Here is a 13,851-nt window from a genome sequence, read left to right on the forward strand (position 1 = left end):
GGACAGAGCGAGAGGAAATGGAGTGAGAGACAGAGGAAAGAGAGGGAGGAAATGGAGTGAGAGAGGGAAAGGACAGAGAGAGGGGAAATGGAGTGAGAGACAGAAAGAACAGAGAGAGAAGAAATGGAGTGAGAGAGAGAAAGGACAGAGCGAGAGGAAATGGAGTGAGAGAGAGAGGAAAGAGAGGGAGGAAATGGAGTGAGAGAGGGAAAGGACAGAGAGAGGGGAAATGGAGTGAGAGACAGAGAGGACAGAGAGAGAGGAAATGGAGTGAGAGAGGGAAAGGACAGAGAGAGGGGAAATGGAGTGAGAGACAGAAAGAACAGAGAGAGAAGAAATGGAGTGAGAGAGAGAAAGGACAGAGCGAGAGGAAATGGAGTGAGAGAGAGAGGAAAGAGAGGGAGGAAATGGAGTGAGAGAGGGAAAGGACAGAGAGAGGGGAAATGGAGTGAGAGACAGAGAGGACAGAGAGAGAGGAAATGGAGTGAGAGAGGGAAAGGACAGAGAGAGGGGAAATGGAGTGAGAGACAGAAAGAACAGAGAGAGAAGAAATGGAGTGAGAGAGAGAAAGGACAGAGCGAGAGGAAATGGAGTGAGAGAGAGAGGAAAGAGAGGGAGGAAATGGAGTGAGAGAGGGAAAGGACAGAGAGAGGGGAAATGGAGTGAGAGACAGAGAGGACAGAGAGAGAGGAAATGGCTCATTAAACTGCAGTAGGTCCTATTCCTTTACTCGTTCTTTCTTTCTTTCTCCTCCCTCTCTCTCACCTTGCCCTTCTCCGTGAGGATCTGTTTGTAGTGCAGCCATCCCTCTCTCCATATGTCACTGTAGCTGATACTGCCCAGCTCTGAGGTGGAGTGGCGTTTGGAGCGCACTTCCTCCGCTGCCCCCAGACTGTCCAGAGACTAACACACACACACACACACACACGCACACGCACACGCACACGCACACGCACACACACAGAGACACAGACACAGACACAGACACAGACACAGACACAGACACACAGACACACACACACACACACACACACAGGGTCAAAAGTTACGCACCACTCCACCACAGGGTTTTAGGATAAACACACTGAGAAAAACAGATGATTTTCGACACACTCCCCAAGCTGACAGAATTGCAAGGTCCTCTGCAATCTGCAGTGTGGTCACGTGTATGTTACAGCCTACTGTTGTTGTGAAACAGGGGGAAAAACTCACCCCAACAGTGAAGAAACTCTTCACTCTCTTTGGCAGCCTCCTGTGGAGAATAAAACGGAGGGTTAGTTTCAAATGACTTCCGCAAGATTTCCTACGAAATGAGTTGATGATCATATGCTCCAGATGAATCCCTCCTAATCGATTTCCCACGTCTCCCCCGGTGTTCCGTTACTCACGAGACGCCGCGTCCCTCCTCTCCTCTGAAGGTGTTGAGTCCCTCGTCACATGACTTGGAGCGCTCCGTGGTGATGGCTAGAAGATAGGAGGAACGGCGACTGGATTTAATACTGCCTGCTCAGTGGGAGACGGAGCGAGAGAGAGAGAGAGAGGGAAAGAAAGGAAAGGAAAGGAAGGAAAGAGAAGAATGTAGATGTAATGGCAGTCAGAGGATGAGAGGATGTTAAGGAGTGTGGGGTTAAGAGACGGGGGTGAGCCGGTTGACAGAGAGCTGGTGAGTGGTTGGGTGAGGTGGTTGGGGTGAGGTAGCGGGTGAAGAGGTGGGCTGGCAGGATGGACTCAGGTTAGGTTAGGTCTTCTCAGGTCACTTCGCTCACTACTGCCATGCAAGGGGAGTCTGTCTGTCAGACTGGACTAAAGCTGGGTGTACGAGGACCACAGGACTTCATGCTCTAGTCTATACAGAGGAAAATGTGGACCCTATTGGTACAAAACACACTTTCTACAAAGGGTAGCGAGTAACCACATTCACTTCAATGACGCATATGCATCTGCCTAGGCGGTTAGTCCACCGAGGAGAGACTAGATTTGCTTTACGGTGCGCATGCATCTTACCAGGCACAAAGAAGTACACAAGGCCTATTTACTGGAGGCTAATTTACCTCTTCGCCATGGAAAAATTGTCAATCAACTCATGCAGAGAGACAAAGGAGCATGCTGTGTACAGTAAGCCATTCTCTCCATAGATGTGGAGGTGGCATGTCTGCTTGCACGGTACCAGACACCGCAGAGAGGGGTGCTGGGTGGGTTCTGGTATGGCTGCATGCAGGGTAGTCGGTCCGGGGTAGTCCGGCTCAAGGGGGGCACTCACTGCAGTCGTGTGAGAAGAGCCTGGTTAGGGGGAAGGTGAAGGTGGGGGAGGCGGGGCTGGTGACGATGGCGGGCGCTGAGCTCATGCCGCTGGACACCACGGAGGAGGCGGGTACGTGGCGGGCACGGAGGTCAGCGCTGGGGCTCGTCGGCTCATCTGTGTGTGTGGGGGGGGTAGAGGGAGGAGGAGAGGGACGGTTAGAGGGAAGAGGAGGGAAGGGAAAGGGCAAAGGTGGGAGACAGGATAGGAAGAAGGGAGGAAGGGAAGTAGAGGGAAGGTTAGGAAAGGGCAGAGGGCAGAATCAAGGGTGAGAGGACGAGAGGGAAGGATAGAGGGAGGAGGGGAGAGGATTTGAAGGAAGGGAGAGCGATGAGGTACCGCCAGACGGTTACTATAAAGGACAGAGATACTGTTTTCACACGGAATGCTCAGGTTCTCTGAGAAACATTGACAAGACACAATACTTACTCACTTTCTTTGTCCTTCTAACACACAAACACCGTACACACAGATAATAACATGTGTTCTATGAAGCATCCTCAAAGAGAAAGTGGATGAAAATAGTCAGAAAAGACTAAAGGCAGAACTGCAATTTAGAACTTCAATAACGTAACTGTAAATGAGCAATATTACAGCTCTATTGCATAAAAACACACACGGACACACGGACAATAGACAAAATAATAAGATGGAAAGTAAAACGACATGCAGAGAGATTGAAACAACGCCCTATGCTGTACCTGTGTCTGCTGCCTCCATGAGAAGAGTTCTTCAAATAGAAACGGAAAAGGCTTCGAGTACCATGTATTAACGCTAGGTTTCAGTTCTTTATCAACTAGCGGGTTGGGAAGAATGTGTGATTCATTGTGTTCATTTGTATGAGTGCATTACACACAAAAAAAAGTAAACTTTGTCTTGCTTGTAGTGATAATGTCCTGGTTAGCTGCTATGCATTTTTCAAAATGAAAGCAGTCATTTCAAAGTTGAATGACAGAAATACATAAAACAACCGTAAGTAATAAATCCAAGATCAGGGTTGTGGAATAACGGGTTACATTGTACATATAACTGATTACAAAACAAACTAACTGTAATCCGTTATGTTACCAGCAAATATTGTAATCAGATTACAGATTCCTTTGAAAAACTAGATGATTACTTGTAGGATTACTTTTAAATTCATAAAGGATGTTAGCGATTTTTTTGGTTTGTTTTTTTGACACCTTTCTGTTTTCTCAAAGACATTGAAAGCAGCATTGAAAAAAGGAGGAGGTTTAAGTTTGTTCCACCTGAGCGAGTCTGACCACAAGTCAGAGACCGTTTGATGGATAGCGGGAAAAGAGGAGGAATAGGCTTTGGTAGGCTACAGTGCAAAGTGGTCTTCCAATGGTGAGACTGATGTCAGCATCCAAAGATTATACATCCTACTTGAATAAAGGCTTGGAGGTAAGGACGACGGCAGTGGTGTAGCCTACGGGCGACACGGATATCACCTATTGTTGATATCTACATACATAGCGCACTGATGTGACTCACACTGCTGCTCGGGCTATTTTCTTCGCACGGATTGTCGTTTTTGTGCACGACTGTTCATTTGAACCCAATAATGGTTGAATTTAAGAGGTTTAAGCTGCCTGTCGTGTATCGCTTTTGCGACTGGTGGACGGCCATGAGTGAAAAATTCACTCTTGCAACAGCTGTATAGTGCAGATCCCAGTCTATGGAATAACAGTTTGAGGGACTTCCTCCCTTCTAAACTCCCCCGTGGCATTGTGTCATTTAAGAAGACCGCGAGTGAGGCTTTTATTGCTCAATCTAATTCGTGCTGATAAAAAAAATATCCATGGGCCTCACAGACACATGCTCAAAGCATGCCGTTCCATGAGAGCGGCATTTCTTTTTCAGCTCGAAACAACAAAATAATAAACAGAGTAGGCTAATAAGTCCTTCGTTTTTGGGTCAAGCTCAGGTTAAACTATTTGGCTCATCTATATATAAATCCTGTTCTTGAAGATCAAGGAGTATTTTGGAATGACTGGAAAATCTGACAGACTTTGGTTTTTTATGTCAAGATCGTTTTACAGGGGTGCGTGCTTAGTCCCCTCCTGTACTCCCTGTACACCCACCACGGCGAGGCCACGCACCACTCCAACACCATCATCCAGTTTGCTGACACGAGGTCAGTGACCTGACAGTGTGGTGCCGGGGCAACAACCTCTCCCTCAACGTCAGTAAGACCAAGGAGCTGATCGGGGACTACAGGGAATGGGGGTACAGGCACGCCCCCATCCACATCGACGGGGCTGCAGCGGAGATCGGGATCCAAATCCGTAAGGACTTAAAATGATCCACACACATACGCACAGTGGTGAAGAGACAGTGGTGAAGAGACAGCGCCTCTTCCCCCCTCAGGAGGTTGGCACGGGGCCCTCAAATTCTACAGCTTCTTGACGGGCTGCGTCATTGCTTGGTATGACAACAGCATGGCGCTACAGAGGGTGGTGCGGACAGCCCAGTACATCACTGGGGCTGAGTTCCCTACCATCCAGGACCTCTATATCAGGCGGTGTGAAAGGAAGGCTAGGCTCCTGAACCGCTTCTTTTCCCAAGCCATAAGACTGCTAAATAGACCCTTGTATTTCTTTGTATTTTTGCACTCTCTAAGCACACTCACAGGACTCTACACAATCACACACACTGACACTCCAACACGCACACACATTTATACGGACTTTACACACGCACTCACCTACAATCTTCATTTACGCTGCTGCTACTGTTTATCATATATCCTGATGCCTACACACCTTACCCCTATACATATATACATCTATCAATCCAGTATCCCTCCACATTGTAAATATGGTATTGGCACAGACCCTGTATATAGCTACTGACCCTGGAACTGACCCTGTATATAGCTACTGATCCTGGAACTGACCCTGTATATAGCTACTGACCCTGGAACTGACCCTGTATATAGCTACTGACCCTGGAACTGACCCGACCCTGTATATAGCTACTGACCCTGGAACTGACCCTGTATATAGCTACTGATCCTGGAACTGACCCTGTATATAGCTACTGACCCTGGAACTGACCCTGTATATAGCTACTGATCCTGGAACTGACCCTGTATATAGCTAATGATCCTGGAACTGACCCTGTATATAGCTACTGACCCTGGAACTGACCCTGTATATAGCTACTGACCCTGGAACTGACCCTGTATATAGCTACTGACCCTGGAACTGACCCTGTATATAGCTTCTTACTTTCTCGTATTCTTATTATTTATAAAAAAAGGTCTTGTGTGTTTTTGTTCTACCGTATGTTATTTTCGGCACTAATTATTGATTACTCCATCGTTGGGTTTAGAGCTCGCAAGAAAGGCATTTCAATGTTGTGCGAGTGACATTAAAACTTGAAACTTATCTGTATTAAAGTACAAAGCAATGGGTTAAAAGAAGCCTACATACACCATAATGCAACATCAATGTATGGCCAGCTATGTAAACTCTAACGTTGATTTATCCGGCAATAGATGTCGTTCAATTGGTAATATTCCTTTTTGTCTTCATCTAATGCCTCTTATGCAATCTAAAAGTAACTGAAAGCAATCTGATTGCTACTGAGTTTGGGTGATCCAAAAGTTACATTACTGATTACAGTTTTGGACAGGTAACTAGTAACTCTAACAGATGCCATTTAGAAAGTAACCTACCCAACCTTGTCCAAGATAACCCTACAACGTTCATCTCGACCATTCTAAAACACACACAAGGGGATGTGAAACCAGCCAGCCACAACACACTTTCTGAGTGACACAGAGGATTATGGACCAGACTAGTGTTTGCATGTAGGGAGGGAAGGGTAGGGTTTTGCCCATGTTTAACTTTTGTAGCTTCAGGTCCTAATGCTGGCCTCACTAATAACCACTGCTGCTGCGCCTGTATGTGTGTACCTTCACTAAACAGCAGAGGGCAGCAGATCTTCAGTCTCAAATGGAAGCAATGGCTCAGAATCGACTTGGCTCTACACTCGAAACCAACCCCTATAGCCTTAACTTGAACTTTTGAAATGGAATGTTATGCTTTCTTGTATTGTTACAAGGTGCTCAAAACATACCTTTTCATGCAAGACTCATCCCTCTCTCCCCCATGTCTGTTTCTTCTCTGACCATACTCCCCAGACATCATATTCTCCCCTCTATTCCTCTCTGCTTCCACTTTCACTGCCTTCCACCTGCTTTCCGCTGTCTCTCGACATCTCCCTCACCCCTCCTCTTCTCTCTGTATCAGTCCATTTCTCGTCTCGGTGCTAGGGCCGGCCCAACAGAGGCAGTAGGAGAAGAGGCAGAGGTGGAAACATTCCCAATCTGGGATGTGGAATCTGCCTGTTTACAGCCGAGCCCAGAAATAGCCGCTCTCGCTGCCTGTGGGTTTAACAAAGGCCATCATTAACAGAGCCAGCAGCGGCAGAGCAGCGCCAGTAGAGAGAGGAGCTCCCAGCCACCACACTGCAGGACTGGAGAATGGAGCAGGGCTCTATACTACTACAACACACTCCTATAGCCTACTATCACATCCCCTTCTCTATAGGAGACGCCATGACCTCACCCGCTCACACGGAGACACAGAGAGAGGGTGAAAGAGAGATGTCTTTGAGAGCATAGGCCATGTTTTGGCCAGCTCAGTGTGTGTGTGTGTGTGTGTGTGTGTGTGTGTGTGTGTGTGTGTGTGTGTGTGTGTGTGTGTGTGTGTGTGTGTGTGTGTGTGTGTGTGTGTGTGTGTGTGTGTGTGTGTGTGTGTGTGTGTGTGCGTGTGCGTGTGTTGTGTGGAGGGTAGTGGCTCTGTGTGTCTGTTGTGGGGAGGGTATAGTGTGGAGGGGCTGTGGACTGGTCAGTACCCCGTCCATCTCCCAGTGGTACACAAAGGCAGCATTGATGGCGGTGGGCACAGAGTGCAATGCCTGAGGCTGGCAGTGTGACAGAGACAGTCTGGACCCCTACTGTACTGTGACTCACAGGGGGTCCCACTACCACCAGGCCCCCTGTCCTACCATCGACACTTCTGGGTTCCCCCAAAAGGAGGCTCAGGGGGGACAGTATAACCTGCCATCCTAATAAGACCCAATCCTAGGATTTACAGTGAAAATGCTCCAATACGTAATTCCTTTCATTGGTTCTGCTACCGCAAGCTACAAACACTATTCAAAAGGGGACTACAGTGAGTGAAAGCACCATATAGGGAAACGCTAAGTCAAATGACCGATACTAGAGGACAAGAGAATCCAACCACCAACCTGGACAACACAGACACCGTGCTTTTGTGCATCTGTCTACTACACAGCCTCATCATCTACAGCCTATTAAATCGTGTTCCCAAACAACCAGATCACAGATCCTATCAGGGAGAGGAAAAGATGGAGAGATAGAGAAAGAGCAAGAGAGGAGTTTGAAGTTTCAGTCTTTGGTCATTAAACGTGCATCCCTGACTCTTGAGCAGGAAGGAAGAGAAGCAGCAAGAATCTTCTGTTTCCTGGTTTTCTTCCTTATTAAATCTCTTTCTTTATAGGTCTCTCTCTCTCGCTCGCTCTCTATGTTCCTCAAGGTTTGGCCCCACATCGAGGGCATCCATCCATCTCTCCATTTTAACGTCGGCACAAGTTTCCGACGCAGCTCATTTGAATCTGCTTTCCACTTTGCTGACCTCGGTTGTTGTCCTGGCCATCTGAGGGTGTGGAGTAGCCTACCTTGCTGAGAGGAAGTGGATTTCGTCACATTTTATTGTGTTACAAAGTGGGATTCAAATGGATTTAACTGTCCCTTTTTGTCAACGATCTACACGAAATACTCTAATCTCTAAAGTTAAAGATGAAATAAAAATAAAACCGTAATATGCCTTGATTAGTTAAGCATTCACCCCCCTGAGTCAATACACGTTAGAAGCACATTTGGCAGACGATTACAGCTGTGAGTCTTGTGAGTAAATCTCCTAAGAGCTTCGCCCACCTGTTATTGTGCGATATTTGCCCATTATCCTTTAAAAAAAAAAATAATCTTCAAGCTCTGTCAAGGTGTTGGGGATCGTGGCTAGACAGCAATTTTTCAAGTCTTGCCATAGATTTTCAAGCAGATTTAAGTCAAAACTGTAACTTGGTTATTTCCAGAGTCAAGCATACCCATACCACGATGCAGTCACCACCATGCTTGAAAATAAGGAGGAAGTTACTCAGTGATGTTCTGGACCAAACATAAGGCTTTGCATTTTGGCCAAAAAGTGTATTCCTTTGCCGTGTTTTTTTGCAATATTGCATAAGTACCTAATCGCATATACAGTATATACATGTTTTGGACATTTTTTATTCAGTATATTTGTATTCTTCTTTTCACTCTGTCATTTAGGTTAGTATTGCGGAGTCACTACAATGCTGTTGACCCATCTTCAGTTTTCTCCCATCACAGCCATTGAACTGTGTAACTGTTTTAAAATCACCAATGGCCTCATGGTAACATCCCTGAGCAGTTTCATTCCTGTCCTGCAGCTCAGTTCAGAAGGACGACTGTATCTTTGACGTGTTTGGGTGGTTTAATACATCATCTACAGCATAATTATTAACTCGGCCATGCTTAAAGAGATATATTCAATGTCTGATTTGTTATTGTTACCCATCTACCAATCACTGCCCTTCTTTACGAGGCTTTAGAAAAACTCCCTGGTCTTTGTAGTTGAATCTGTGCTCGAAATGCAATACTTGACTGAGGGAACTTACATATGGGGGACAGAGGAAGAGTTAGTCATTTAAAAATCATGTCAACCCTTATTATTTCACACAGAGTGAGTCCATGTAACTTATGTGTTTTCCTTTAAAGCCAAATTTCACTTGTGAACTCATTTAGCCTAAACAAAGGGGAGCATACTTATGCAACAACTCTATTTTAGTTGTTTAAGTTTGATTAATTTCTTCAAATTTGTCGAATTTTCTTTTCACTTTGAGATTATTGTGTAGATCAATGACATAATTTATTTTTTATTTTTTTTAAAATCTATTTCAATGTGTAAACGCATCAAAATGTGAAAAAGGTTCACGGTGGTGTGTAGACTTCCTTTAGGTACTGCATGTGGCCCTGGCCTGGTCCTGCCTTAGCTGTGGTTGGTTGGTTTACCCGTGGTTTGACTGTTGGGCTAGAGGCTATGGTCTGTTGATTAGTACTGTACACCATGTAGGAGTAGCTGGCTATTTACTGAGGCCCTGTTGTGTTCATCATGTATTCTTTCAGCAGCAGAGCAGAGGCAACAAGCTGAGACACGGCCAGATACCTCCTGTTCTCTTCTCACACACACACACACACACACACACACACACACACACACACACACACACACACACACACACACACTGTACATACATACATACATACATATATACAAATGTGTGGTTACAGTAGAACATACATGTAGTACGCAAATACACAAACAGTTACGAAGCCCAGAGGGTGAATCTCAGTAAATCCAGACATAATGCCAAAAGTTAAGGTTATTATTACAGTTTCAACCAATTCATTTATACTATTCTTCTTTTTTTGGTCATTTTAGCAGACGCTCTTATCCAAAGCGACATACAGGAGCAATTAGGGTTAAGTGCCTTGCTCAAGGGCACGTCGGCAGATTTCTCACCTGGTCGGCTCGGGGATTCTAACCAGCAACCCTTTGGTTACTGGCCCAGCGCTCTTAACCGCTAGGCTACCTGCCGCCCGACTTGGCTGGAATTAAAATGGAATTCATGGCAATGACATAAGAGAGAGAAAAATATTCTCCCCGTTGTGAAAGCGGACAGGCTGAAAGCTAGTGACAGACATAAAGTCAGCTTCCACCTCCTCTCCTGTGAATGGAAAGGGGATTTGAGCGACTTGGGTGGCGGGGGGGGGGGGGGGGGCGGGGGGGGGTTGGGTTACTGAAGTCCCGTAAAATATGATTCAATCAAACACTACTAAAACTGTCTGCATGTCTGTGGGAAGTGCCAGTATTACCCAACACAAACAAAGACACAGGCTGGAGACAGAGTGAGGAAAAGCCCGGAGCCTGGCCACACAGGTAGACCGACAGAGGAAACGAAGGGTACAGAGAGAAGGGTTCGATTCTCTAAATAGAGGCCAAGTCATAGTCTATGTCCCCCCCCTCTTTGTTTGTTTTTACGAACAGTTCGTTTCCAGAAAGTTCCAGTAAGATCAATCAGGAGGAATATGTTTGTGTCTTAAACAGAAGTGGGAGTGATGAGGTCTGCAAGTCACATGGAGGGGTAGGGAGAGGAAGAGGAGGAGGAGTTTGTGGTGGTGGAGGTGCTTACCTATAAAGGGAATGGAGGCCATTGCGTCATCCTCTACAGACAGGGGGGCCAGGTTGCCATTGGTACGGTGCGGGGCACCATCTCCTGAGGGGCGAGGGGCGGGGGCAGCGTCGTGGGGGTCAGGGGGGAACACAGGGGGTTCTGTGCCATCTACAGGCAGGGTGTAGTGGGGGTGGCGCATGGCGTGGGCGCTCCTTCGCCCCGTGGGGGGTTTCTGTCTCAGTTTGACCTCCTGGGTCTGAGCTACCACCTCCACCTGGCCCTCCACTGCCCCCCTCTCATGGTTGGTGGGGCGGTAGGCCCTGTCAAGGGTCTCGGGGGTGGTGGAGGCCAGGGGGGATGGAACTGAGGGGACAACACCCTCTGGGGGGCTGGTTTTGGGGGTGGGGGCCCAGCTGAGGTGGGGGCCAAGGTAGGAGGGGTCCCTGAAGGAGGGTTGCTGCATGATCCGGCCTGTTTTGCGGTTGAAGGAGGGGCTGTAGCTGCGGTAACCTACTGGCTGGTCGTCCAGACTCTGTCCGGTGGGAAGACGTCTGCTCTGGGGGGCTGGTTGTTGGGGCTGGGGCTGTGGATGAGACTGTGAGTGGGGTTGGGGGTGGTTTTTGTGGTGCGGCTGTGCTTGTCGGCCCATAGAGGGGGCCGGTGCGACACCGTAATGGTTCCCCTGCCTCTGATAGGCCTCAGTCCTGGGTGCTTGCTGTGAGGCCTGCTTCAGCCAGGCAGGCCTCTCGGAACGGGGCGACTCCAGCATCTCCATCGAACGGCCATAGCGGTCGTACTGTACCAGCAGGTTCTCCGACCGGGCTCTGCTGCCGTAGGAGGAGGGGTGGCTCTGGTCCCGGGCCCCCTCCCAGTCTCCGTAGGTCCAAGAAGGGTCCCCGTGGGGGCCGGGGCCCGACTGCTGCAGTAGCATCAGGGTATCCTGGGAGGCGCTGTGGGGCCAGCCGCCCGGACTCCGGCGGTGGCACCCAGGGCCTGTCTCACACAGCCTGTCCTGAGAGTAGCTGCGGTGGCGTTGGTGCATGTTGCCACTGCGGCCCTGGCGCTGCTCAGCAGCTTGGCTGTAGTACCACTCAGACAGGGCCTGTTGGCAGTGCTGGCTACGGCTGGGGCTCGGCTGGGGAGGGCTGGCCCAGGCCTGGCTGCCCTTCTGGGGCTGAGAGGAGGCGGTGGTGGCAGTGCCAGCAGCATTGTGGTTGACATAGTGGACATGCAGAGGGCTGCTGAGGGGCCCTCCTGAAGAAGAAGATGAGGAGTAGGAGCGGCCCCTTGTCTGTCCCGTAGGCTGCTGCCCGGTCACACCGTACTGGATTTCCTCTGTCCTGTAGGGGGGGCTACTGTGGCCCACGCCCCCCGGCTCTCCGCCCAGTCCCTCCTGCCAGCTGGCCGGGCTGCCCACGGTGGAGCGGTTGTCCAGGGGGGACAAGGGGCTGGCGGAGCCTGGCCAGCGGCTCCAGTTGTCCAGCTGGTTCTGGCCCATGGGGGCCGGGGCCCCGGCGGGAGGCTGGGACTTGGTGCGGGGAGCGTAGCAGAGGGGCGGGGGTACCGGAAGGTTCCGGGCTCCCCCTGTGTAAGGCTCGTTGCCCCTCAGGTAGGCATCCTGGGAGTATGCCTGTAGGTGGAGACAGAGAGGGAGAGAGCTGAGACACAGACAGGAGGAGTTCAGGTGACGGACAGAGGTCAGAGGTCAGAGGGGAGGAAGGAGCGGGATCAGTAGATGGACTCAATGATTCAATACAACTGCTTTGACAGTCACAGGCTTGACAGTCACAGGTTCGACAGTCACAGGTTTGACCGGCACTGCATTCCACTAAAGCTCCTAGTTAACTATGATGTTGCACAGCAAGCGACGTCGAGAATCATCTGTGTTCATCCTCCTACCACCTCAGTCTGCTCCGCCACAGTGACTCTCAGGGGCCCCAACTCAGCCTCCAACACAAACACAGCTACTCGTTAGCTGCAGGCACTAGCACGTGGCTTGAGCGAGAGCCACAACACAGCAACCGTCTGCAGCCGCACAGAACCACAGCAATGTTCCCGAATACACCACTCCAACAAAGCACTGACTTAAAACGACAGCCAATCCGGATCTATCAAAACCAGCAGAGAGTCTCACTGCTACAGCTAGCTTGATCCAATACACCCGCAACAACAACACACATGTGAAGCGTCGCTCAGCGTTCAAGCCCCTCAAGCTACAGCCACAACACCGATTAAGAAACTACAAAGCCACAGTCTTAAAAACCGCTTTGCCCGAAATGAATTCACATCAAAAGGCGACACTTACAGATGAAGTGTTCAGATGGTGTTCAGGCTTCACCTCAGAGAGCAGGGCAGGCCCACACTCAGTCTGGCAGTGTCTCTCAGGCTCAATACTGGCTTGAAGTCACTCACAGAGGAAGAGGAGAGGAACTCCTCAATGCACCAGTCTGTTTGACACTAACACTCCCGCCGCTACGATTTACCACTCTCTCTCCTTCTTTCTCGAGGTTATGTCTCGACTTCTTCTTTACACTCCTTTTTTTGTCTCTCTCGCTGTTCTTTTCTTGCTATCTGTCGAACTTTCTTCTTCGTTCAGTATGCTGTCCTCAGACAAGCCTTTCCAAAGTCTCTCTTCCCACTCTCTCTCTCTCTCTCTCTCTCTCCTCTCCCTCACTCTACCCTGTGGGAGGGTGGAAGGGGGCGTAACTAGTGCTGGTGACGTCACCATTGGAATGCAACCGATGCCCGTGGTGCAGTGAGGGGCGGAGTGAGAGGAGAGAGGAGAGACGGGTGGAGGAGTGGTAGTGGGGTTGAAGGAGGGCAGTATTTGGAAGGGGAAAGAAAGGGTGCTTGGTGGGTAGGGGTTTGTGTGTGTGTGTGAGAGAGAGAGAAGCCCAGGTCTGGGAGGTTGTGTCAACGTTCTTGCCCCTGGGTTGCGCCTCCTGGTCCAGAGGAGAGGCGGTGACATGCTCTGCATGTCTGGTCATGTGAGGAAGTTGTGGAGCAATTTTTGGACTGAGGCAAAGTGTGTGTGTGTGTGTGTGTGTGTGTGTGTGTGTGTGTGTGTGTGTGTGTGTGTGTGTGTGTGTGTGCGTGTGCGTGCGCGAGTGAGTGAGTATGTAGGTAGCTGCTTTTCATGGGACGCTTCTACAGAACTCTGGATAATAGCTTGAATGAATGTGTGTTGTAATCCAGCTACAGACTAGAAAGCATCTGCGTCACCGTGACGTCACAGTGAAGTCACAGTGGGGTCACAGTGG

At 49.2% G+C, this 13,851-nt stretch overlaps 1 protein-coding gene across 7 annotated transcripts in view; it reads right to left on the bottom strand.

Annotated features, from left to right (window-relative positions):
• The window catches only part of LOC129833001 (rho GTPase-activating protein 23-like), a 100,248-nt gene that overhangs the window by 10,641 nt on the left and 75,756 nt on the right, over nucleotides 1-13,851 (bottom strand). For 4 of the 7 annotated variants that reach the window (XM_055897206.1, XM_055897205.1, XM_055897199.1 and 1 more), the window contains exons 7-11: nucleotides 10,610-12,221; nucleotides 2,261-2,416; nucleotides 1,389-1,503; nucleotides 1,213-1,252; nucleotides 766-903 (exon numbers count right to left, since the gene is read on the bottom strand). In XM_055897206.1, coding sequence (XP_055753181.1) covers nucleotides 766-903; nucleotides 1,213-1,252; nucleotides 1,389-1,503; nucleotides 2,261-2,416; nucleotides 10,610-12,221 — 2,061 coding nt within the window. The remainder of the gene's footprint in view (nucleotides 1-765; nucleotides 904-1,212; nucleotides 1,253-1,388; nucleotides 1,504-2,260; nucleotides 2,417-10,609; nucleotides 12,222-13,851) is intronic. The other 3 variants (XM_055897202.1, XM_055897204.1, XM_055897203.1) reach the window with 3 other exon arrangements.

Source organism: Salvelinus fontinalis, chromosome 34 (genome assembly GCF_029448725.1).
Source record: "Salvelinus fontinalis isolate EN_2023a chromosome 34, ASM2944872v1, whole genome shotgun sequence".
NCBI lineage: Eukaryota > Metazoa > Chordata > Actinopteri > Salmoniformes > Salmonidae > Salvelinus > Salvelinus fontinalis.